This window comes from Hevea brasiliensis, unplaced genomic scaffold (assembly GCF_030052815.1).
Source record: "Hevea brasiliensis isolate MT/VB/25A 57/8 unplaced genomic scaffold, ASM3005281v1 Scaf308, whole genome shotgun sequence".
NCBI lineage: Eukaryota > Viridiplantae > Streptophyta > Magnoliopsida > Malpighiales > Euphorbiaceae > Hevea > Hevea brasiliensis.
This window is the reverse complement of record NW_026614816.1, coordinates 79,950-107,334: the sequence shown is the minus strand read 5'-3', so window position 1 is coordinate 107,334 and position 27,385 is coordinate 79,950. Positions and strand designations below refer to the sequence as shown.

General features: G+C 32.0%; 1 protein-coding gene across 1 annotated transcript; it reads left to right on the top strand.

Moving 5' to 3' along the window:
• Positions 1-1,407: 1,407 nt before the first annotated feature.
• Positions 1,408-26,260, top strand: LOC131177003 (protein ENHANCED DISEASE RESISTANCE 2-like; the record flags this gene model as incomplete). The annotated part of the gene is given in 13 exon segments (XM_058142011.1): positions 1,408-1,486; positions 2,551-2,615; positions 3,150-3,221; positions 3,904-4,074; positions 5,394-5,593; positions 8,683-8,749; positions 9,406-9,581; positions 13,577-13,672; positions 16,493-16,540; positions 18,840-18,983; positions 19,091-19,186; positions 19,754-19,855; positions 25,836-26,260. Coding segments are annotated over 13 exon segments (1,409 nt in total), but the record flags the coding sequence as incomplete, so codon positions are not given.
• Positions 26,261-27,385: the final 1,125 nt, after the last annotated feature.

Here is a 27,385-nt window from a genome sequence, read left to right as displayed (position 1 = left end):
TGAATATGTCTCCAAGAATGCATAGTAAATAATGACAAAATAAATTGACCTTTATGCAAATTATCAATTTTATCCAATACTTTAATATTATTAATTTTACTATTAGCCGTTAGGATTGGTGTCAATTCTTTCATTAAATTTAAAAAAAAAAAATTATTTTTGAGTTATATATATATATATATATATATATATATATATATATATATATATATATAGTTGTAGTGACAATTTAGAACTCTCACTCGGTCATTCCTTCCCACCACGCCTCTTTGTTGCATGTGTTCAAGAGTAAAGGACAAAATGCACCCTGAAAGCTTACCTCAAATCCCTGCGCATGTAAGATCAGTTTATTTCATGATTACTATCATTTGCAAATCTAACTGAGATTTCACATAGATTTTTAATGATCTCATATCCATAGGAATTCTTCCAGTGAAGAAATTTTGAAAGTGAAGAAATTTTGGAATGAAAGATAGGGTGAGAGAGAAGGGGAGGGAGACTGAGCATGGAAGGAGTATAAGGGGGAGAGAAGGGAAGCAACTAAATTGTCATTTTGGCTTAAAATTAATATTTATTTGACCCAGTAGTTAAATATATATATATATATATATATATATATATATATATATATATTAAATTGGTTGCTAAAGTTGAAGCGAATCCTAAAGGTTGAGGTTAGAATTGATAAGTTTAAAATTTTAATTCAAGCAAAGGTGATGGTGTTTTTTTTTTTTTTTTTCTTCCTTTTATCATTATTCTTTAGGCCTTTACTTTACAATAAAATTTCCATTCAATTTTAGTAACTCTTTATCTCATAAAACATTATTTGCTAGAAACATGGCAGAGTAGCGTTATGAATTTGATTCCACGTGTTTAGAAATATTAACTTTTGATATATATATATATATATATATATATATATATATATATATATATATATATATATATATATATATATATATTAAATTGGTTGCTAAAGTTGAAGCGAATCCTAAAGGTTGAGGTTAGAATTGATAAGTTTAAAATTTTAATTCATGCAAAGGTGATGGTGTTTTTTTTTTTTTTTTTTGTTGCTTTTGTGATTGTTCTTTAGGCCTGTTCTTTACAATAAAATTTCCATTCAATTTTAGTAACTCTTTATCTCATAAAACATTATTTGCTAGAAACATGGCAGAGTAGTGTTATGAATTTGATTCCACATGTTTAGAAATATTAACTTTTGAGTTTAATTTAGCAGTATGATATATTAAATAGTCCTCCTTTGTCAATTCTTTAATATTCGATTATACTTTTGTGTCTTTTGAAAACTTTCCTCTTTAGATGTCATAAATAAATATTTCTTTACATTTGACTTGTTAAATAAAAATTAAAAAAAAAAAAATCTTTACAGGTGGGATACTTTGGCAGGTGACTTGGAGCTGTTAGCTTCTTATGATGGACACTATGATGTTGTCTATGGGACATATGATCCAAAATATCTTACTTGGTAATGTTGATAGGCAAGAATGACCAGTTCTTTATTTTTATGGTATGCCTTTTAGTTGTTGGTGTTTTTGTGCTTTGCTGCCTAAGTTGGTATTACTTTCTGTTTGATTTGGTTGACTTTAAAGTGTAACTACATTTAAGTTAGTGGAGATGCATTGTTACTTTATTTCCACTTTTATTTTGATGGCCAAACTCCTAGTAAAATATCAAAATGTACCTTTTTTTTATTTGAGTTCCTATGATGAACAGCAAGTTGGGGGTTACAATTAGGCTTTGGATTATGAACGTCTTTAGTTTTAATGAGAAGCTGTAGGTAGTTGAATAGTTTTGAAATTATAATGGGAGTTAATGTGTAAAACCTAAAATGATTGAGGCTCTTGATATCTGGAGGAAAAAAAAAAAAGAAAATTTTTGAATTATTCATGAAAGTGTTCTGCTTTCCTACAAATACATGAAACTTCCTTGGTTCAAATCTGTTATATGTTGTCTACCAACAAATTTCATTACAGCACTTCAATTGGTGGTACTTAGATCCTTATTATTTTCATTTTCATCTGGAATCTGGATATAAATGTGTAACTCATCAATAAATGAAAGGATAAGGGGAAAAAAAAAATAGTTTTGGTTAAACACTGATACCCCTACTTGCTAGAATGCTGCTCAGCCTCATGTGTTGTCTCCAAAGTAACAATCTTGTGATAATTGTGCACGTTGTACCATCATTATACCCAATGCAAAAATGGTCAAGCAAATGTGCTAGCCTGTTTGGACAGGTAATGTGCTTCAAATAATCATTATGTATCACTAATTCACTATATGTATCCTTCAATTGCCCATACCATTACTAGCTTTTGCATATTATAGCTTTCTTTTTACTTTGTTTTTGTCATCATTGTTTAAAGCTTAAATGTATGAAAACTTTCCCTGTGTGTCATGTTTTAGGTTTCTTGAAGATCACAAGGCATCCGTTATTGAATCCTTACTACAATGAAATTGACTTTAACTTCAGCTTGTTCCTATCCTATGTCATTTTTCTTTTCACTTGACTGACAATGTCTTTCTCAGGTGGCAATCCAGAAGAGATTTTCTCTTCTCAAGGCAATGGTTTAGCAGCCAGGATGGAACATATAGTAAGCAAACATCATTATATTGCTTAATTTATGATTACTTCTTAACATCAAGTTACATGCAATGCAATATCCTGTGAACCTTTTGACGCTAGGTGGATTAGCTTCTGTCTTCTCAGTGTCAGCACCACATATACTTTTGTGCCAAACTTTCTGTTGCTGAAAGACAGCTATGGTAGTACTGATCCTATTACAGTGGCATAAAATACTTGGATCATTTGCAATGGTGCTTGGTTGAAGTTGGTTTTGAAGACTTGGACAGTCTGTGGGACTGTAACCTTGGCCCATAGAGGCGCCACTGATGTATACCAAACATCAGCATAGATTAATTTGCTCACACGTGTCACTACATGTATGCAGAGGAACAGCCCACATTACAATTGCAATTCAATTGGGCAACATAGTATTTAGTTGTGTGTCTGTTATCTCATCAATTTTTTTTTGGCCAATATTTTTTTATACTTCTCTGTGGATTATTTCAAGGATTAAATTTGCCACCTATGTGGTTAGCTGATGCACATTCATTTATTTCTCCAGCCATCTTGCAATTTCCAGCTGTACATAAGACACGACCTCCTAGATCTGGATATCGACGTACAAAAATCAACCGTAAGAAGATTCATTTTCTGAACTGGAAAATTTCTTGAATATTAAAAGCATTTATTATGTCCTTAATGCTTACTGCTGCACAATTTATATACCCTTTTTTTTTATAAGCAAGGAAAATATTATTAAAAGATTAAAAGAGTGAGGGTTAGAAAACCACTCACAGAACACTAGAACAAAGAAAACCTAATCAAAACAACCAAAATCTCTCTGCTAAAACAAACAGCTAAACTACCAAGAGAAGAGTTCTGAAGAAATCAAAGAAGTTAAAAAAATAATGGGATACACTATGACATATTTGGCTGGAAATAGGATTTAAATGTTTAAACCTGGCTCTAAATTCCTAATTAAAATGGTACTTGAAAAGCTTGCGTATCACTTATTTCTCTCTCCAGTTTTCTCCTATAAACTTTTTTGGGATTATGGGTCCATTTTTCAAATGTTTGATGTGGATAATTCAATTATGTTGCTAGCATGGGTGTTTATACTGTCTTGATGCATGTTTATATGTGTGCATAAAGAATCTTCTTTGTATTGATCATCTCTGATTTCAGTTTATTAGATATCAATTTTGAATGTTTTATTCGCATGGTGAAAATCAATTATCTGCTTGATATTGAAAGCTCTCCATTAAATGCATGATATTTTACTTACTGACTTTTTTTTTTGTGATTTTGACCTGTAGCTTCTACTTGGGAGATTAGAAATTTAAACACACCCTTGGATTCAAATACTATGAGATGTATTGTGACACGAACGTTAGAGATACATCATGCAGGATGGTGTAGATGGAAGAGAAATCGCTGCTCAAAGTTTGAAAAGACTCTTCCTTACGCATTGTTGTCCCAAGTGGCAGGTTAAGTAAAGTATTTATTATCCCTTTTTTTTTGTACATTACGTGAAGCTTTTCTACGGGCTGAAACATTAAATATTGGTTGCCTTTGAGACCATCAAATGTATATTATTTGATCCAAATGAGGTTGGTGATCTGTTTCAGAAGTTTTTATTAGTTTATCAGAATTTTGGACACTTGCCGGGGAGTGTATCAGCCAAGCAACTTTCTGGGTCTTAGGACCACAATTTCTACAAAAACTAATCTGATATTTGCAGCCCATTTGCCATTTATCACTTGATTTTGCGTTATACATTGTATAAAATAGTTGTCAAGTTAAGGAAAATTACATTTTCGTTTGGAGCTTCTGTTGTGGTGTACTGGTGTTATCTTGTCTGACAAAATATCTGGGAAGCCTCATGCACAGGCACCCTTTACCTTTTGATAAAATTTGCTTTTTGAACCTTATTGGTATTATTCCTTAACAAGGACTCTGTTTGTATTGCATAAATAATTTGTGGAGAACTTTTCTGAGAAAATGAATTACCTGTCATTTGGTTTTAATAATTTAAATTATTTGGTAATTATTTTCTAGTGTTTGGAGTACTTTGGAAAAATTAATTTCCTTTCAATGAAAAAGACAAATGAGAATGTGAACCTCTAGAGCTTTTTTTTTTTTAATTTTTGTATTTAGGGTGGTTGACAAGGTCAACGATAACTAATGATAGCTGATAGTAGTTAGAGGTGGACTTGGGTGTATATATCTATGTGTTTCTTCGCTAGGAATTTTTCCTTTTCCTTTATATGTTTATGAAAGTTTGGCAAATAATTTTCCCTTTGTTACAATAAACCATTTTCTATGAGAACATCTTAGCTTTCCCTTTACCAAGGAAAACATTGTCTGTTAAAAATTTTCCCGGGCACATTGAAACACTGGAAATGCTTTCTAGTAACATTTTTTTGCTAAACAATTGCAGTCTTGGTGGTGGAATCATATGTATTTGTGGTTTTGTTTGGACTGATTGGGCCTGCCTGCCAACATATTCCTTACTATAAATTACTTTTTAAGCTTGTTTTCTAAATTTAGAAAGTATTGCCTTGAGAATGGAAAATGGAGGAGAAGAATATAGTCATGTTGTTTGTAGATGGCTTGTGATGATGACCATTTAACTAGAAGAATAACATGCTTTTATATTACTGTTCATTCTCAGGGAAAATAAGAATTTTGAATATGAAAATCTGGATGTGATTTTTAGGCACATTTTCAAGAATTACTATATTTCTTCTACATGACATTCTTTAAATCCTATGAAGTTGTTTATTCTTGGTTTATTGTCAATCAGGTTTGAAGGAATATATTAGAGCGAATCCAGCTTTGGAATCTAAATATGCCACTATTGTTGTCCATTCCAAAGATTTTGATGATTCAGTCTCTAGTAGTGAATATGATGATGCAGAAGTAAAGGATGAGTTCTATGATGCGATTTCTGCTGATTCATCATCATCTGAAGGGAGTGATGATGAAGATCATCTAAAGAATGAGGTTGTTCTCTTTTATTTATCCTTTTATTTTTCTTTGCCTTGTTGGCATTTGAAAATAAGTACTATTAGGTTAGTAAACCTCTGTTGTGCCTTGTGAATTTCTTGTATAAAATCTAGAGTGCTGGCAGTGGCAAAGGGAAGGGGAAAATGGGAGCATTGGCCCCCAAACACTTGTAAAAAATCTTTAGTATGTGTATTGGAGTGAAGGGAAGAGAAACAATGACTTGAATAGATGTAGCAAATTTTAATTTTTTGTTAATTGGCCCCTCAAATTTTCTATTAAACTTTAATAGTTTATAATTTATTATGATTTAAGTTGAAGCATTATAATTATTTGATTGTCATTAAATAAGTACAAAAGTTGAATTAAAAATTAATTATTTAAACTTTTATATTTTCAAATTAAAATTCAATTGGTAGTTGTTATTTGAAAGTTAAATACAAGTCAATGTAGTAATTCCCTATTACACCATCCCAAATCAAATGGGATTTCTTAATTTAGATTTTTTTCCCTCTCTCATCCTATAGGTATAATACAATTTTTTTCCTTTGTCTCTGCTTTCATTTAAATCGTCTCTCCTTCATGCCGTTCAAACTAAAAATTTACCTTGTATCTATACAAGTATACAAAGCTAGCGGTGTTAACTAATATAAATTTTGGATTGATCAACTTAAATGTACATTTATCTTTGTCTTACATTTGCTATTAAGTTGTTAATTACTTATTTTGTTGTTTTACTCTAATTTTTCATGTCTTTTTAATTTGGGCAAAAGGTGCTTGTTATTATTTTTTTTTTTAAAATTTATACGATTATGCTATCTAGTCTAACTATTTGGAGTTTATGTTAATGATTTTGCTTTTGATATGTAAATTTTATGTGTAAATTTTATGTTAGGATTTGGTATAATACTGCATGAGGGTGAAGCTTTTAGAAAGTAGCAATAGATATAATAGGCACTTCCAAAGGTAGAGGACCACGCCTATAAGAGTTTTAGTGGTGGGCCAAGGAGGTTCAAAAAGCTATTAAGATCGAAAGATAATGGTATTGAAATTTACCTATAACAAAACATGGGGATGCCTTTGAGAACTATAAGTTGGCAAGGAGATAAGCTAAGGAAGCGGTTAGTGAGGCAAGGAGAGTTTTTTATCTACTTTTTAATGTGAGTCATGGGGATTACTTTACAAACTTTAATCTTTCTCTGACAAAGAATAACCTTAACTACACTCTTAAAATCAAGTTTGTTGAAATTAAAGCGGCCATGAAGAATCTAAAGATAGGGAGAGCTTATGGCTAGATGTTATCCCTATAGAAGTATGGAAGTGCCTTGGGAGGTTATTGTAGCTTGGCTTACCAAGCTATTCAATGGCATATAAAATCTGGAAAGATGCCAAATGAGTGAAGGAGTAGCACTTTGGTTCTTATCTTTAAGAAGAAAAGAGACATCAAAAGTTGTACAAACCTCTGGGGCATCAAATTGATGAGTTACATAATGAAGCTATAGGAAAGAGTAACATTACTGAGGTATTAGAAGGCCAATTTGGCTTTATACTTGGTAGATACAACAAAGCTTGGTAGATCTACTACAAAGCAAGAATATTAATGAAAATTTATAGGGAGAGGAAGAAGTATCTCCACATAGTATTGCTCATTGACCTAGAAAAGGCATATGATAAAGTATTAGGAGAAGTTATTTGGTGGGTTCTAAATAATAAAGTAGTCAATCTCTAATATTAAACGTCATTAAGAACATGTATGAGTGGGTGATTACAATGTAGAAACAATGGGAGGGGATACAAACGAGTTCAACATAATAGTGTGTTTACGTTAAGGATTATCTTTGAGTCCATACCTATTTTGCCTTAGTTATAGATGAGCTAACCATCCGTATTGTCCCATGGTTCATTTTATTTGCAGATAATATTGTCTTAGTGGATAAAATTAGTCAATGAGTTAATCAAAAGTTAGAATTGTGGATAAACACTTTTGAGAGTAAGGGTTTTAGGTGAAGTAGAAGTAAGATGTAAAATATATGCATTGCAAATTTAGTTCTCATGAAAGGAATGGAAGGGAGGTTCAATTGGATGGGATATTAGTGCCAAAATGCGACCAATTCAAGTATTTAAGTTCTATCTTCCAAAAGAACGAAGTAATAGATGAGAATGTAACTCATAGAATTAAAATGGAATAAAGGAGTGTGATGGATGTGTTATGCAATAGTAAAATCCTTTACAAAGCAAAAGTTTTATAGAACTAAAGTCATGTTGTATAGGAGTGAATGTTGGGCATGTAAAGTACAACATATCTATAAGATGAGCGTGGTAGATGTGGATGTTAAGATTGATATCTAGTATTACGATAATGGATAAGATCAGGACTAACCACATTTGCCCGATAGTACATGTAGAACAAATCAAGGATAAAATGAGACAGTATCAATTAAGATGGTTTGGTCATGCCCACCGTAAATAATCAAATGTTTTAGCACAAAAATGTGATAAATTAGTGATGGGAAGTGGGAAGAGAAAAATAGGGAGGCCTACAATGACGTGGAAAGGAGTAGTGTTAAAAATTTACAATTTTTGAATATTGATATGGAATTGGTCTTAAATAGAGCTAAATAATAAAAAAGGATCCATATAGCGAGTCAAACTAGTTTGTTATTAAAGTTTAGTTGTTGTTATTGTTAAATAATGAAATTTATATTTTAAAGTTTTATAATAATGGAAACTATATCATGTAATACCTATTATAAAAATTTTGTTATAATTTTTTTGAACTAGTAAAAAATTCTTATTCTTTGATATTATGTGTTGTCTTTATTTTCTATGTATTTTATGCACTATATATATATATATATATATATATATATATATATATATATATATATATTAGAGTTTGTAATATGAATAAATGTTTTGTTGATGTATTATTGTTGGCTTGGCCCCTGCAATAAAATTTTTTGGCCTTCGCCCCTAGTACTGGTGTCTGAATCAACACCCTTTTTTGTGGTATCTGATTGAATTCATCTCTTTTATTTATGGAAAACAAAATAAATCCATCCATTGAAAACTGTTGCATTATGTAACAGGAAAAGATAGTGAAATTGAAGAATGTTTCATGGGCCATCACAAGCTTGGCTTTGAGGCGAACTTCAGGTCTTTTCTCGCCTTGATACATGTAATTCAATCAATCATTATTTATGTAATGGCATATTAATATCTTTAATTGTCTTGTGATACCATTTGTTTTGCATTGGTTTTTTGGTGTTCTAATGTTATTAAGGGTTCAAGCCAAAGAAGTAGCCTCAAAGGTAGGGGGAATGTTGCATACATTGAACCCTCTACAAATCTTGTGAAGTGGGAAGTCTTGTACACTAGGACACCCATTTTTATTAGATAAAATTTTTGTTGATAAAGTATAAGTAAAGCACAAACTTTGAGGAGTAAAAATTGTATATTTGCATTTGGTCATATGTTTTGCCTTTTCTTTGTTGACATGCTTTGAGAATCAATGTGGTTTACAAAAAATGAATGCTTATGCATGGATAGGTCGTTAATGATAAATCTATTGACCTGTAACATCCAAAATTATAGGTTTATTGTTGTAGTCATTCCTAGAAAGGGAAACCTCTTGCCACTACGACTATATCAATTAATGAGAGTTAATGGCCACTATTGATAACTTTGAATAAGTAGCAATAGTTGACAAAACATTTACAGTTTTCTATTTATTGGCTGTTAGACTAAATAATATTACATTGTTATTTCCTTTTCCACCATCTAGTTTCTGTACTAAATTATTGTGGATGCAGTTCTGGATGTAAATAAGGAATTGGATCCTTGTGAAACTCTAATGGATATTGATCTAAGCCAATTCCATGGCTCCCTACCCAAAGGGAAGGATGAGAAGGACTCAAATTGTTGGACCTCTCCAAGTGGCATGGGATTTATGATTAGAGGAAAGACTTACCTAAAGGATAACTCTAAGGTTTGTTTTTCTTTCTAAAACATTATTTATGGTACTTTATGTATCACATAGCTCCAAGGTGTGGTTCTCTTAAATTCATTTGTTTATGGTACAATCAGTATCTTATTGCAATACCAAAATGAAATATCTTGCTCCTTATTTTGTTATGGTACACTGAAAAATGTACTGCAATTGCATTTTTAACTTGTGCTTTATATACAACACCAATTACTATTCCAAACTAGTCCAAACTAGTTAGAGCTGGCTATATAGATTTTTCACAATTTATCTATATTTGAGATTAGTTCTACATTAATATTAAATTTTTTTTAAATTACTTCCTCCATGAGGTTAATTGCATCAACCGTCTCTTAATTTAGGTAGTTGTTTCATTTCAGTCACTCAACTTAAATATGTAAAAATAAAATCCCTTAGCTTTAGTTTTGTTTCAGAAAATGTTCCCATGACTTGCAATAACAAGTTTTCAAGTAAAAAATGAAAAACTACTATTTTATCCGTTTCCCAAAAATAAAATCACCATTTTATCACCTTACTCTTTCTTTTCCTTCTCTTTCACATTATTAATTTCTTATGGTGAATTAATTGCTACTTATGTATCAATAAAATTATTTTATTTTTAATAAATTATTATTTATTAAATTTATTAATAAAATTATTTATTAATTTATATTTTTTATTTGTTATTAATTTTTATTAAACTTTAATTGAGTTCATTAATAAATAATTCTATTTGCCCCTTTAATTTTAGAACACTATTTTCTAAAATTCTTTTGTCAATTAAAAAATTTAATTCAAGTGCCAATTAATTTACTTGCCCAATTTAATTTTAAAAAATAATTTTCTAAAATATAATTTGATTTAAACAATTAAATTCAAGTCTCAATTTAACTAGGACTATAATTACAATTTCAGTTTGTTTTAAAACAAAATAAATTAATATTTAAACTTTAATGGCAGTCATATAATTAAACCATAATGGCAAATCCATAAATAATCTGAATTAGGGTTTAGGGTTTGCCATTATGTTTTAACTACATAATTTCCATTAATATTTAAATTTAATTTATTTTGTTTTAAAACAAACTAAAATTGTAATTGTAGTCCTTGTTAAATTGAGACTTGAATTTAATTGTTTAGTTCAAATTATTCTTTAGAAAAAAAATTTTAAACTAAAAAGAGCAAATAAATTAATTGGGGCTTGAATTAAAATATTCAATTGAAATTAAATTTTAGAAAATAGTGTTTTAAAATTGAAGGGCAAATAGAATTATTTATTGATGAACTCAATTAAAGTTTAGTAAAATTTAAATTAATGAAAAATAGAAAATATAAATAAATAAATAATTTTATAAATGAATGTAATAAATAATAATTTTATTAAAAATAGAATAATTGTATTAATTTGACCATAAGAAATTAAGAATGTGAGAGAAAGGAAGAAAAAAAAAAGGAAAGGGAAGAAAAAGATTTTTTTTTTTTATAGAAAAGAGGGCTAAAATAATATTTTTTTTTTCTTTTTTACTTGGAAACCTATTATTGCCAGTCAGGGGAACTTTTTCTTAAAAAAACTAAAGGTTAGGGATTTTATTATAACAAATTGAAGTTAAGTGATTGAAATGAAACAATTACTTAAGTTGAGGGACAATTGGTGTGATTAACCCCCCCTCCATGTCATTTTAGGTCTCCACCTTTTCCTCCTTGCTCCTGTCACTACTAATTTATTACATTTCCATACAAAAGCATTGGAAATGACCAAATTATCTTAAATGAGACTTTCATTTTATCCGAATCATAGTTATCAGATTTGTTGGATCCCTTGAGTTCCGCGTTCTAGTTCGTCCTTCCCAATTCGTAAGGGGACGCGACCTAGGTTGCCAAAATAAGCAAGTCCAAAAGTTTAAACAGAAATTACAGAAAAGAAAGTTGATAGAAGAAGAAAAAGAAGAAGAAGAAGTCAAAAGCAAAAGAAGAAGAAGGAGAAGTCAACAGCAGCAGCAGAAGAAGATAGCTTTCTTAGCTCTTCGTCCTCGGGAGACTCTTCTGCTAGTTGTGGGTGGAACTTCGACTAGAAGAGTGAAGAACGTCTTCTTTAGAGGAAGAAGAAACATCTGCATGTATTTTACCCAAACGCCAAATATGATGGTTTAGTGAGATTTAGGGCTTAATATAAGGTCTATTAAAACAATTCATAAAGCCTAAATTTGTATAGCCTATTAAATTATTAAATTTCAGTTAAACTCCTTTATATTTAAGATATTATTATATTTTTAAATTTAATGGATAAAAATTGATAGTATATTAAAAATAGATTTTTAAACTTTCTTTTTGTTAATACTAATCTTACAAAAAAATATAAATTATAAAAATAATAATATAAAAATAAAAGAAATTATTATCTGATTGGGTTTTTTTAAACTTGGGATTATACAATTGAGCATAATTCAAGTAACATGAACCGAATTGATACAATTCATGTACTGATGTACCACATTCTAAATCGACTTATCAACTAAACCTACCCCTACGTATCCTATAACTAGCTAAGTGGCATTCTGCGTACCTATACTCATACCCGTACCACAACCCAATACGTACCACGATCTATGTAACCATGATCTCAATATGTGCTACTTGCGCTCTTTGTTGAGTGTAGTCATTCTTAACTATTGAATTTTGAAATCAGGAGTGTGAATATCAAATTGCTCGGCTTCATGCTGAACTGGGCTCGGCTTCATGCTGAACTGGGCTCCCTATCACCAAAATAGCCATTTTGGTTTGGTTTGCCAACATTTGTATACCCTTAAATTTTCTGGTACATTGCTAATGTGGGACTTATTCCCACAAGTGATATTCCAACACTAACTTTATTTATTATTGTATATTAGGCATCTATCTTAAAATCAAAATCTTTGCCACTCTCATCTTGTGAATATGTTGATACACACACATACACACGTGCGCGCGTGTATATTTGTGCTTTAGAGTTTAATATTTTTTCTTCATTTTCTTGACTACTTTGTAATTTCACAAGAAGCTGAGATAGTTCATATAATATATTATACTGTATTTCTATAATTCTATCCCTTGTCTTCTGTATACTTCCCTATACTTGAGTCATAATTTCTTTTACTTAACTGGACAAGTTGGCCAAAATTCACCTCTGAAGGTGAAATGACCAAAATGCCCTCCGTTTGGCTTAACAGACTAAAATTATCTGTACCGATTGAAAAATTTTTCTAAGCATTTTCTTGGCATTTTAATGCCATAGAAACCTCAATGACCCTTCTCTGGAGTCTCAAAGATTATTTTATGAATTTTTCCCCGGGTCTAGGGCTCCTAGTTGCGAAAACCGCAACTTCCCACCGGGTTACCCATCGCTAGGGCACCGGCTCGTTTAACTTGGTTGTATTTTATTTCTAAAATTTTTTCTAAATTTTTCTTATTAATATTTGAGTTAATTATGATTCCTCGCTTTAGTTTAGCATTTTTTTAGTATTATATTATTTACAAAAACTTCAAATTTCTTTATCCTTTTTAGATTGTGTCAAGGGTGGCCATTGTTTTTCTGTTGAATTGTGCATAATTTTCATAGGAGGTTGGCAGATCAATTCTTAGTACATAGATTGTTTGATTTTGTGATTTGCCTCCAATTGGCTTTTTTTTTTTTTTTTTTTTTTGAGTGGCTGAGTTTTTTTATCATAAAAAAGTTGAAACTTAGCACTTGGAATTTATGGATTCCATTAGTGCACCTTGGTGTTCTTTATGTTGTGGCTCCATTTATTTTTCATGTGGTTTATGAAATGTTATATTCTCGAATCAACAATTTCATAACATTTTTTGGGAACAATTTTCCAATGTGAATTCCTTGTAATCTCTAACTTAATATTAACAAGTGCATCGCTGCCCCCACAACACCACCACCTTCTCGCCCCGCATCCCAACTTCTCTTTTTTTCTCTATTGATGTTAATTTCTTCATTATCCTTTTTCCGGTAATGGTTGGGGATCCTTCTCAAGCTCTTAGCTGTTGACTGGTTCAAAGTTGATAGTCCCATGGATAGAGTTGCATTGCATCCCGAATGTCTAGTGCAGGTAAAATCATAGTTTGAGTTTCAATTTATTTCAAATTGTAGGCGAAGATGTGAAACAAATTATATCCTAACCTTTCTATTTCACAATTTACTTGTAGTGCTCCAAAATTGGCTTTCATTTTCAGACAAGTCCTTTGTTGTTTGATAGTCTGCTATACCTTGTTAAGTAATTGTGGATAGCTGTTCTAAAACCACTATATGTGATACATAGAATAGCTTGCATCAAGCTATATGCTCTAATTAGGAACTTGGAATTTTTCATAAATGAGGTAGTATATAGAACCAGTCTTCCATGCTACACGATATATGGCTTCATTTGTTTCAGAGAAGAGATGCCTTTCAGAAATACTCTGTAGAATGCATTTTATGAGTGAATTATATTCTGTTGTTTGATTGTAACATTGAAAATGGGAGACTAATTTATGGTGTTCAGACTTCAGAGTACAGTTGAAAAATTGATTTCCTTTCAAGGAGAGTAGGAGACCATGAGAAAAATCTGGATCTATGAGGTCTATTTTTTTCTACTTGTTTCTGATAAACTTGAATGAATTAGAAAATTGCAGAAAAAAGGGTTAAATTGTGACTGACAGCCAGTAACAGTAGTTAGTGATGGGCTGGCGTTGTAGTAGCGGCTATATGACAATTGTCTCTTACAGGTTCCCTTTCCTTTTCACAAGTTGTATCAGCCCACAGAGAACATCCTGCTTGCAACATGTTAAACTCGTTTTCCTAGAAGTGGGCTTAGTTATTTCTTTGATTAGGAAAACTGTTAGAATAGGAATGTAACTATTGTGTTTGACTTATTAGTGCTGTAATAGGAGGTTAAATCCCTAAAATTAGGGAATTCCTTGATTAGGGTAATCATGTGTAGTTTCCTATTTAGGTTCATTGAAATTGTATATATAACCCCACAGGCTTGAGGGAAATAATCAAGCTATTTTTCTCTAAATCTTTGTTTCTAAATTTCTACAAAATCGGGTTGTCACGGCTGTTACAGATGACAAGTCTTTCACTGTGATTTCAAAATCCACATCACTGGGTGTAACAGAAAATAGGCAAAAATCTGTTACATATTGATCGAGATATCACCAGAGACAGACTTTTACCTGTGAAGGAATGTTACATAGTGGCTCTTTTGTCTCAAAGCAGAAAGGGAGAACAGTGGACTGAGTAGTAGCGTGCTTGTTATTTGTCTATTTCTTCATTTTTTTTCCAAAAAAAAAATAGAAACTCAATTTTGAAAATCCAACTCATATTTGGGCTTCTTTTTTTTTTTTTTTTTTAAATCCATGCTAACGGGTCTTCTTGTGAAGTCCCATTTAGGTTAAGTTTCGCCTGCCCATTTATGTGAAAAATTATGTTCCACAAAGTTGCTTTGTAATTGTATTTTGAAAATTTTAAGATTTTTTTGTCATTTTTGTAATGAAGGCTTAATAGTTAGTTAATTTAGAACATTTTCATTTCCATATGAACAATTTTTTACCACTATTAGTCAATTATGACTAGAAAATCATATTTATTTGGATGTTTAATTAAATATATATTAAACTATGAATTTCAGTGATTTTTTTACTTTAAAAGATTCACAGTAGCATCAGCAACTTCTATACTCTGACCAATATTGTTGTTTAAATGGTAAGGATTAGAGACAATAGTGAATGTCATCCATACCAAACTTATGAAGTTTCTTTTTATTAAGTATATTTTTACTTGCTTATTTAAATATAAATGGAGACATGTTTCTGGAAATTTTCATTCTTTAAAAATCTCAATGATAGGGAGATGGCAAATATTACATTAGTGAATAATATGTTTGAATTTTTCATGCTCATTTAGTCCAATTGGAAAGTTTGGACTCAAGAGGCTTATAGAACATATTTCACGGTCGTCTTTGTTCACATTTTCTATTTGCTTTCCGGATGTCTGCCCATTTCTATTAGCAAATATCATTTGAAAGACCACGATTCCATCCCAAACTAGAGCCATTTATGAGGTCAATGGCCCTCCATAATGTTGCAAGTTAGTGGACTAACAACATGATTCATAAACATGTGTATTGTGCTAAAGAGATAGCGGGTCTCACGCTTAGCTCTTGTATGTTGTCTTATTTCTTATTTGATATGGGATTAGCAATTTGTTGTTTTTGAAGAGCATTAGGATTTTTCCAAGCGCCCACGGAGTTTTGATGCTCATGAATATAGGGCTTCTTGTATGGGTTACAAGGTTAAGAGATGATCTCAGTTTGCTAAACTACTTGGAACATTGTGATATTTGGCTAAAGAAGAATAATTGGAATTAGGGTTAAGTTTTACCTGTCCTGATTTTGTTTTGGGATGAGATTATTAACCGATGATGGGCGTTTGCTTTTGGGGCTTTAAGGAGCATCTCTTGCTACTATTTAAAATAGGTTGGGGAGCCATACTTTTTTTTATCTACTCCTTGATTCATGTAGAGTAGAATAACTTATTCTCCCCCCCTTGTAATTATTACTTTCCCCTCTTTTGTTTATAAATTTTTCTTTTATATTTAACAAAAAAAAAAGAGTGGATTTTAGGTATGAATGGACCTCTCTATATCTTCTCATTCTGCAAATTAATCCTGTTTGGTTTATCCATTTTATTGTCATCCTAACTATATTGCTAGATCATATGTCTTTTGGTTTCTGTAGGAAAAGAATCATGAATTGTTTAGTGCATTAGATTTGCATGGTACCTCTTTTACCTTTGAAAAAGGCACATTTTGTACTATTTGATCAAAATACTTGCAGTTTTGTGTACTTTGAGTAGCTATATATCCTTTAACTGCATATTCTGAATTTCAGACACAGGCCGGGAAGAAGCTTCCATTTATACTTGTCATTAATCTTCAGGTATGTAGATGGATGCATTTCAATTTCCTTCAATTTGACATGCTTTGAAAGGGTGAATGACCTAGGAAGTCTGAAAGCTTTTTTTCTCTTTTAATTGTGACTACCTCTTGTAAAATTATCATTAGCATCCAGGAACCTGTTGCCACCCTTTAATTTCTCTTTCTACAGTATGTGCCTTACAGAACGGTGCACCGACATGATTTGAATAATTTTTTTAGATGAATGAGATCTAGCTGTGAAAATGAGGGAAAACAGAATTTTTTTTTCCTCCTTCTTTCAGTTATCCTTATCTTACTCAAAAAAATTCCACTCAGCTTTATCTCATTCTAATCAGCATTAAGAATTACTAAATTAAACCACATTGGCAAGCAATTTTAGCAGGGCACATCTTAGTGAGATAAACTAGGCACAGGCTTCAATTGCTTCAATGTCTAAAGCTTATAGTCCCCATAATTTTATAAGTGTTCACAATCGAAAAGTGAGTAAAATCTTGAATTTTTCTGTCATTTGTCCTTTTATAAATGCAGATTCAAGTCAGAGGCGGATGCACAAAATAGGGTTTTTTTTTTTCTTCTTTTTTTTTTTTTTTTTTTTGGGGCGGCACGGGGGGAGATGTTTTTTTTTTTAATTATACTATAATTATTTTTATTCTAGATCCTTGGCCGCCCCCCCTTCCTTTCCTCCTAGGCCCAAATTTTAAAAAATAGATAAATATATTGTAACCATAATACATTGCCTCTAAGATAATATTATTAATAATAAAAATAATAATGATAATCAGTTTATGGAATTTAGACATTATTATGCAAAAGAAATATTTTAGAAGTGAACGGAATAATAATAATAATAATAATAATAATAATAATAATAATAATAATAATAATACTAAATGTAAAGTGTGAATATCTATTTAGAATGCTCTAGAAATAAATAAATAAATAAATAAATATATATATATATATATATATATATATATATATATATATATAAATGAAGATATAAAAGGAAAATAGAAAAGGACAATGGAAAATGGCGAGGGGAAAAAAAAAAAAAAGCCTCCAAGCTTCTTATATCTTATTTTGTATTATGAAGTCTTTGTGCCATGATTTTTCATTTAACATTTTGGATGCCAAGTTTAGTTTATGGTTTTAAGTGTTAGGTTGAGTGCATGGAGTGTATCCACTAACTTGGGTGTGACATATACCTTCTTTGTTAATTTTTTTTCTGGTTATTTAAAATTTATAAAAATATGATTTATATATACAAAATGAACGCTAATTATTGTTTGATAAAAGTTCTCTTTGCACAATTTTATTCATTATAATAATTATATGATTTTAAATTTTGGCCCTTAATATTTAATCCTGCATCTGCCCCCGATTCAAGTGCTTACAAGGAGTTACTGCTTACTCTTTTTTAATTGTCCATTTGTTTTATGTGAGAATTCATTTTTGTTTGACATTTAACAGCAGAACTTATAGTTTTAATGTTTGTGGAATAAAGATTTGAATTTCCAAAATGGATGAAGTCATTTGAGAGATGCAATGAACTTTATACTAAAATCATGGATGAAAATATGCTTCTTGAATGTTTCACATGATAATTGTCATTAACTGGAACTCCAAATATATTTGTGCAATAATGGAACCATCATTATTGGTAATAATGTGAATTAATTCATGCTACTTACAAGTTACAATGTGAGGTTCTTGGGTGAATGAGAAGGCAGGAGTGTAATTTTATCTTCCATTAAAGCCAGTAGTACTTTGAGGAAAGGAGGAAAACCACTTTTGAACATTAGAACATGATTCATGCCATCATGCAAACCCCAAGTTTCACAAAACTTGAGAAGGCCTGCTACATTTTATGGTAGAACTTTGACATAGCCTCTATTTATGCTTGTCTGAACTTTATGCCAAAGTTAGTTTTGTCAGTCACATGAATCCTTTTCTTTCATCCCTATTCAGAACCATATTTTTTATTGAGATACTTAGGTTAGGAATCACATCTGAGTCATCCATGTTTAAAAGACAAAGATATAAAATATACCACAATAAACTGCAGTTTTCATTTTATCTGATTTTACATACATTAATATGCAGAAAAAGATTGAATTACTTCCTGAGTACCCTAAACAAAGTAGCCTTTGGTCCTGCATGATAACGCTAATTTGTTGATTAGGTTGTTGATGAATGGGATTGAGAGACATCATTAATCTGATATCTTAAAATATTACTTTGTATTAGAAGTTTCATCTGTCTTCTAAAAAAGAATATGCATGTCATAATTTTTGTTTCAGATTCCAGGAAAACCAAACTACTGCTTGGTACTCTACTATGCTGCAGAAAGGCCAGTAAATAAAAGTTCTTTGTTGAGTAAATTTGTTGATGGGACAGACATGTTTCGGGATTCAAGATTTAAACTAATTCCAAGTATCATTGAGGTATCAAACACTTTTAGAATAATATTAGATTGTGGGGAACTTAAGTGACGTTCCCCCGTTTTGCCTTTGATGGTGCAGAACAGCTTATTTCTCTTTAATATTGACAGGGATATTGGATGGTCAAGCGTGCTGTTGGGACAAAAGCTTGCCTTTTGGGGAAAGCTGTATCCTGCAAGTACCTCAGACAAGACAATTTTCTGGAGGTGATGCTTTTCCATTATTACTTTCCCCCTTTATAGCAGCCTTGCTAGTGGTCTCCTCGACTTTTTATATTCTCAATTTGAAAAGAAGCACTATCATTTTGGTAGTTTTCTGGATTTAATGTATCCTGGTGTGGAATTTATCTTATATTTATTTTATTGGTAGGAATCCGAGTGAAAGAACTGGTGGTTAAATAGTACTAAAATTGTTTCTCTTTTTTTTGTGTTTCTATAGATATGTTCCATTTCTTCTTTTGCCCCCTCTATTATAACATTGAATTGCATATTCTCTAATAAATAGTCTAGCATGAGATTTAACAGTGCACTTGGAAATTCTTTGTATTTCTAGAAACATGATTTCATGAAAAAAAAAAGGAAAAAATGTTATAAACCATTACTGCAATCTACCAATCTCTCAATATTTGCCTACACCATTCAGATTAGTAAAAGTCATTCAGATTCGTTTACTTAATTTTGCTAGCAGGTTGGAGATTCAGAACACTTATTGTTTGTCCTGATAGTTGTGCTCCTTTAATTTACTAGATTATTGCCAAAATCTCTATTCTGCAGATTGATGTAGATATTGGATCATCCTCAGTAGCAAGGAGTGTAATTGGCCTTGTCCTTGGATATGTCACGAGCTTGGTTGTTGATCTGGCAATTTTGATAGAGGTTTGTCCTGTTATGGCATTTAGTCCTGAAAATTTTCTTCTTATATGTACTTGTATGTACTCGATATCTTAAATGGCTATGGACCATGACTTGTTGTGCAGCTTTTCCCCATCTAAGAAACCTTTTCCATAAACAAATAAAGTAACCACTGATGCTTTTCTGCTGTTATAGTAATCAAATTATTGGTGGTTTTTTGAGAATTTAATAAAGGCTTAGTTGAGATGAGTTGAACAGCTCATTATTTCTAGGGTGCATATATTACATGTTAAAATACAGCAGCTTGTTGCTGTCAAATACTTGGAATCTTGAAATGAATTTTCATATTTGTGGCATTTAAATTATAATGTTGCTTTTGAAATAATTATGTTTTGGAATTAATTTACATCTCATAACATTTAGAATTCATTTGTATACCATTCACATTTGGCTTCATGTGGTATGAAAGCAGCAGCAGACAATAACGTACCTTATGAGGAATGATTGTGTTCACAAAAGCCAATTTAAAGTCTCTGAGAAAGGAAATAAATAATTATGTAGAAAGAGATAATTCTTTTGATTTCAATTAATCTGTACATGGGTATATATATACAATTGATTCTTATAATTGTGTTCTACTAATTAGGAAGAAATCCTAAATAAGAAATCCTATATAGGAATACAGAATACAGAATATACAGAGAAATAATATAGTGATTGACTTTCCATAACATAGTGATTGACTTTCCATAACACTCCCCCTCAAGTTGGAGCATAGATGTTAATCATGCCCAACTTGTTACAAATGTAGTCAATCCTAGCTCCATTCAGAGCTTTTGTGAAAATATCTCCTAACTGCTCTCCAATTTTGATGTGTCCTGTTGAGATGATCTGTTGTTGAATCTTTTCACGAATAAAGTGACAATCAATCTCAATATGTTTGGTCCGCTCATGAAACACCGGATTAGAAGCAATATGAAGAGCAGCTTGATTATCACACCACAATTTCGCAGGCAGGAAGGTCTTAAAACCTGTCTCATCTAGTAATTGAAGTATCCACATTACCTCACATACTGATTGTGCCATGGCTCTGTATTCGGATTCAGCACTAGATCGAGAAACTACACTCTGCTTCTTGCTTCTCCAAGACACCAAATTTCCTCCAATAAAACGCAATATCCAGAGTTGACCTCCTCAACCTTAGATCCAGCCAGTCGGCATCCAAAAATTCAACATTCAAATGCCCATGATTACCATATAGCAAACCTCTTCTCGGAGCGCCCTTCGATAACACAAGATTTGTTCCAAGGCTTCCCAATGAGCAACAGTTGGGGAAGACATATACTGACTTACCACACTAACGGCATAAGTAATGTCAGGACGAGTGACTGTAAGGTAGTTCAATTTTCCTACCAATCTCCTGTATCTCTCTGGATCTTCAAACAACTCACTATCCCCTACTAACAGTTGTAAAGTTGGAGTCATTGGTGCGCTACAAGGTTTAGCACCTAATTTTCCTGTCTCTGTCAATAGATCGAGGACATATTTTCTTTGAGACAAGAAAATACCCTTCTTACTTCTCATAACTTCGATACCCAAGAAATACTTTAACAATCCCAAGTCTTTGGTCTGAAACTGAGTTTGGAGGAAGGTTTTAAGAGATGAAATACTTGCAGAGTCACTCCCAGTGATGACAATGTCATCCACATAGACTACCAAGAGAATTAGACCAGCCTCAGATTGCCTATAAAATACTGAGTGATCACACTTACTCTTTTGCATACCAAATTCCTGTACTGCTTCACTAAATCTCCCAAACCATGCCCTAGAACTTTGTTTCAAGCCATAAAGAGACTTTCGAAGCCTACAAACTTTACCCAACTCCTCCTGAGCAACAAACCCACGTGGTTGCTCCATATACACCTCCTCCTGAAGATCACCATGAAGGAAAGCATTCTTGATATCCAATTGATGCAGGGGCCAATCATATGTAGCTGCTAAAGAGATAAACAAGCGAATAGAAGTAAGTTTAGCTACAGGAGAAAAAGTATCAGAGTAATCAACCCCATATGTCTGAGCATATCCTTTTGCTACAAGGCGTGCTTTTAACCTAGCCACAGAACCATCAGGATTTACCTTTACTGTAAATACCCATTTACAAGCAATAGCTTTCTTACCAGTGGGCAAAGGCAATAGTTCCCATGTACCATTAGCATCTAAAGCCTCTATTTCCTCTTTCATAGCATCACACTAGCCAGGATGAGACAGTGCCTCACCAACAGTATTAGGGATAGAACAGAGTCTAAAGAAGTAACAAAACACCGAGAACAAGAAGACAATTGATTATAAGAAATAAAAGAAGAGATATGGTAAGTACATGAACGTTTACCTTTACGAAGAGTAATGAGTAAGTCTAGATTAGAATCATGATCAGTATGAGGTACAGGATCTCCCAACGAAGTAGCTGGTGGAGGATCTGAGTCAGGAATCTCAAATCTCCTGGAAACATGAACAACGGGAGGTCGAGTAGGTCTAGAGACAGAAGGATCAGGCTGTGGGAGAGGACTAGACATTGGTTGGACAGTATATATTAAGAGATCATCCTCCTCCCCCTGACTCTCATACACAGATGATGGAGGAAAAAAAAGGAGTGGACTCAAAAAATGTGACATCTGCAGAAACAAGATAACGATTAAGAGTAGGAGAGAAACAACGGTACCCTTTTTGGAGCCGGGAATACCCAAGGAAGACACATTTGAGATATTTTGGATCCAATTTAGTAACCTATGGACGAACATCACGCACAAAACAGGTACAACAAAAAATACGGGGTTCAACAGGGAACAAAGATTTTGTAGGAAACAAAGCAGTATAAGGAATATCCCCATTAAGGACAGAAGTCGGCATACGATTGATCAAAAAACATGCCGTAGAAACTACATCCGCCCAAAAGTGTTTAGGTACTTTCATATGAAAAAAAAGAGCACGAGTTACCTCAAGAAGATGCCGATTTTTTCTTTCAGCCACGCCATTTTGGGATGGGGTATCCACACAGGAAGACTGATGAAGAATGCCATTTTGTGTCATATAAGGCTGAAATTGTGCTGAAAAATATTCTTTGGCATTATCACTTCTTAATATGCGCACAGAAATATTAAATTGAGTTTTGATTTCATTACAAAAGGCACAAAAGATAGAAAACAACTCAGAACGATTCTTCATTAAATATAACCAGGTAACACGAGAGTAATCATCAACAAAAGTAACAAAATAACGCAATCCAGTTTTAGATGTAACAGAACAAGGACCTCAAACATCAGAATGAACTAACTCAAAAGGGGATGAAGCCCGTTTATTGACTCTAGACACAGAAGGCAAACGATGATGTTTTGCAAACTGACACGACTCACATTCTAGTATTGATAAAGACTGAAATTGAGGACACAGCTTCTTCATGTTAGACAAAGAAGGGTGACCCAATCTACAATGAGCTTCAAGAGGTGTTAAGGTACTGGATCAAACAAGCGACCGCGGTACATGATTTTTCAGAATGTAGAGACCACCTGACTCGCGTCCTCTACCAATAATCTGCTTCGTCGTAAGATCCTGAAACAAACACTGGTCAGGAAAAAAGGAAACAGAACAATTTATGGTACGAGTATGTTTACTAACAAAAAGTAGATTAAAAGAGAATTTTGGTAGACGCAAAATAAAAGACAAAGAAATTGACGAAGTCGGGTTCGCAGTTCCAGAACCCATGACACAAGAAGTAGAACCATCAGCTAAAGTAACAGTAGAGGAAGTGAGATTAGACTGAAAAGCAGATAGAATACTAGAATTACCTATCATGTGATCTGTCGCACCAGAATCAATAACCCATTTGGATGAAGAAGACACAAGGCATGTAGTGGATTTACCTGACTCAGCGATCGCAGTGACAGGGGAATTAGTAGGCTTTAGAGATGCCTGATACTGGAAAAATTGTGCAAAATCCTCTGCAGATACCAAAATAGTTTTCTCAGAGGAAGATATCAGAAAATTCTCACTTGCCATATTTGCCATCTGTGATCGCTGATTTTTCCTCTGAAGTTGCGGATAATTATATTTTGTATGGCTAGGCTCATGGCAATAATAACAAATGACTCCTCTTGAATCCCGATTGGAACTAGCTTCTCCATTATGCTGATTTTTTCTGTTGCCTGTAATTCCTCCTATACTTCCTCTTCTATTACCCTGTTGTCCATTTGGATTACGGCTAATAAGAGCACTACTGGCAGACTGTGAAGATTGAGTACTCTCTGTACGAAGGACCCGTGTGAACGTTTCATGCAAAGAGGAAATCTCAGAACTGGAGAGAATCTGAGATTTAGCAGTCTCATACTCTGAAGGAAGGCCTGCAAGAAAACTCATAATAGCCAATTGCTCCCGTTGGGCCTGCTGAACTTTCACATCAGAACTAAAAGGCAACAATATATTAAGTTCCTCATATACCCGTTTAAAATCCATAAAATAAGCCGTGAGAGACTTATCCTCTTTCTCAGCACGGTAGAATGCCTTACAAACATCATAAATACGAGAGATATTCCCTTTACCATAATACAGAAAACCTAAGTAATCCATCAATTCCTTAACAAATTCACAGTGATTAATTAAACTAATTACCTCACTATGAATCGAGTTCCGAAGCTGCAAAAACAAACGAGCATCCTCCCTTAGCCAAGTTTGTCGTGTATCATCAGTGGGTGGATCTTTAGTAAGGTGATCATTATTATCAATGCTACACAAATAAACCATAACAGTCTTACTCCACTCCAAGTAATTCGAAGCATTAAGTTTGTATTCCGTGATCTTAGTCATCACCGGAATCACATCAGAAATAACATTCTTATTGTCTACCATTTGTTGAGACAAAGAAAACTAACCGAAAAGCTAATCCAAAGTGCTTATAGCAGCAAAATAACCAAAAATTACAAATCAAGCAAATACCCAAATAGGAACTGAGAGCCAAACCTCAGAAGTCCTTTAATGGTATCTTGGATCGAACAACAACACACTGGTGGTGGAATGAGGGGTTGAGGCGACGCCGCGATGTTGATCGGGATCAAAGCGGTGGCAGCCAAGGTCTCTCACGAGCTGGGTAGTAAGAACATATAGTGTTGATCGGGATCGAAACGGCCGGTCGGCAGCCAATGTCTCTTTTGAGCTGGGTAGTGAGAACAAATAGTCACCCTAGATTGGTGACCTGCTCTGATACCATGTAGAAAGAGATAATTCTTATGATTTCAATTAATCTGTACATGGGTATATATATACAATTGATTCCTATAATTGTGTTCTACTAATTAGGAAGAAATCCTAAATAAGAAATCCTAAATAGGAATACAGAATACAGAATATACAGAGAAATAATATAGTGATTGACTTTCCATAACACAGTGATTGACTTTCCATAACAAATTAGAATAAATGCATCTATCAGGGGATTGGCCCCGAATTAAGGCTGGCATCAAATTTACTGTTTCATTGTGCATACTGAATACTGGTAACTCGGACATGGTGAAGGAAAAAGCTTGATTCAAAGTTGAAACTATGCAATTGATGAGGATATAAGTTTACATAGGTGTTAATCTGATCTTGTTCTTGAAAGGATCAAATTCTTGAGGGATTATTGTCTAATGATCATGATATCTCCTCTGATCTTTTCCTAGCGCAGGCTTTTTTTTTTTTTTTTTTTTTTTATGGCCAATTGAAAAAAAAGTAACGGGCACTATGGTTCATTTATAACTGACGCATTTGAGTATAGTGTTACCTATTTTTAAGTAATAATGCTAGGAAGTGGTATTATAATTGGAAGAAATTTTCTAATCATTCTGTTAACATGTCCCACTTGCACAGCGATGATAACTATTAGTCCACATTACTGAATACATGCAAGTCATAGACAATTAGATATTGCTTGTCAAGGAAACAAACACATTACCGGCTGCTGCTGCTATGTTTGCAGGCAAAAGAAGAAGCAGAGTTGCCTGAATATATTCTTGGTATTGTCCGGCTAAATCGGGTGAGGCTTGACACTGCTGTACCTTTGGAGGCTTAGGGTTTTCATTTGTCAACATCCTTTATTCATCATATTCTCCTTGATTAATGCTGTTGTAGAAATCAGGCAACACATCTTCAATTTTTCCGATTTAGATTATTAGGTCATAACAGTAAGGATTTGGCTTTCACAAGTACTACACATACACATGAACGAAAAAAATGAACACCTGCCCATATTGTGGGTTTCATCCACCTGTTTGGTACAACGCTTTGAAAGTTTTTTTCAATTTTTGAAGATGTTTTGAGCTAATGTTGGAGTCATCTTTAAACTTGTGAGGTCCTATTTATTTAATCGCTGTGTTCTCCAATGGATGGCCATTTGGTTGGAAATTGTCATATGTTCTCTTTGGAATAGAGTGTAATAACCCTTTCTCCCTGTTTGTTCGTTGAGCTATCTTTTATTACTTAGCCATGGGGTTGGGTTCATAAGAAATTGAACTAAACTTCGGTTTTTTATTTTTATCAGAATCGAAACTGAATTCTTAATGTAGTTTGATTAGATTTGATGTTTTGATGTTGATATCTGAAAATTTTTATTAAAATAGTTAATACTTTGATATATTTTAAAATTAGTTGTCATTTGAATTACACTAGAATTTTTGTATATATATATATATAAATATAAAAAGTTGAATTGCATTTATTAAATTACTGTGTATAAAATATGTCAAAATCATTTTTTTTAGCAACTTAAATTATATTTTATTAATATAAAATAATTAATAACTATTAATTAAGACCTCTACTTGAATTATCCATAGAGTTGATGACAATTAAAAAAAAATAGAGTTAATAGGTGATAAGTAACTAATAAGAGTTATTAATTATCTATCACTTACGGATTGTATTAATTTTATTTTTAAAATTATTTCTCATCTGATTTAATATTATTTTTTACTTATTATATTATTTTTTTTAAAAAAATTATTAATTATATAATTTTTGTATCTTTAAAATATTTTTTTATGGATAGATTATTTAAAATTATAATAAATAATAAATAAATATAAAATATTATAAATATAATAATTATTTGGTTATTTTTATATATACTTAAAATTTTATATTTTAATATATTAAATAATAAATTAATAATTATATATCTATTTCAATAGTAAAATAAATAATATAATATATATCCTTATCAGTTATTTTATATAATAATTACGTAATTTTTAGGGTATATCTATTATAATTGGCTATTAGTTATTATTTGTTGTATTCAGTAAAAAAAAAATACTTATGATTACTTTGTAAAAAGAAATAAAATAAAATAAATATATTGTTCTTTTGAAAGAGTTCTTATTTCAAAGCCAATTCAAACGAAATTTTAATAAAATATAGAGATAAAAATATAAATATAAAATATTAAGAGATCAAAATTAAATAATATAAAAAAATTACATAAAAGGTGTAGGGATTAAAACAAAAATAAAATTATTGAAGGGCTAAACA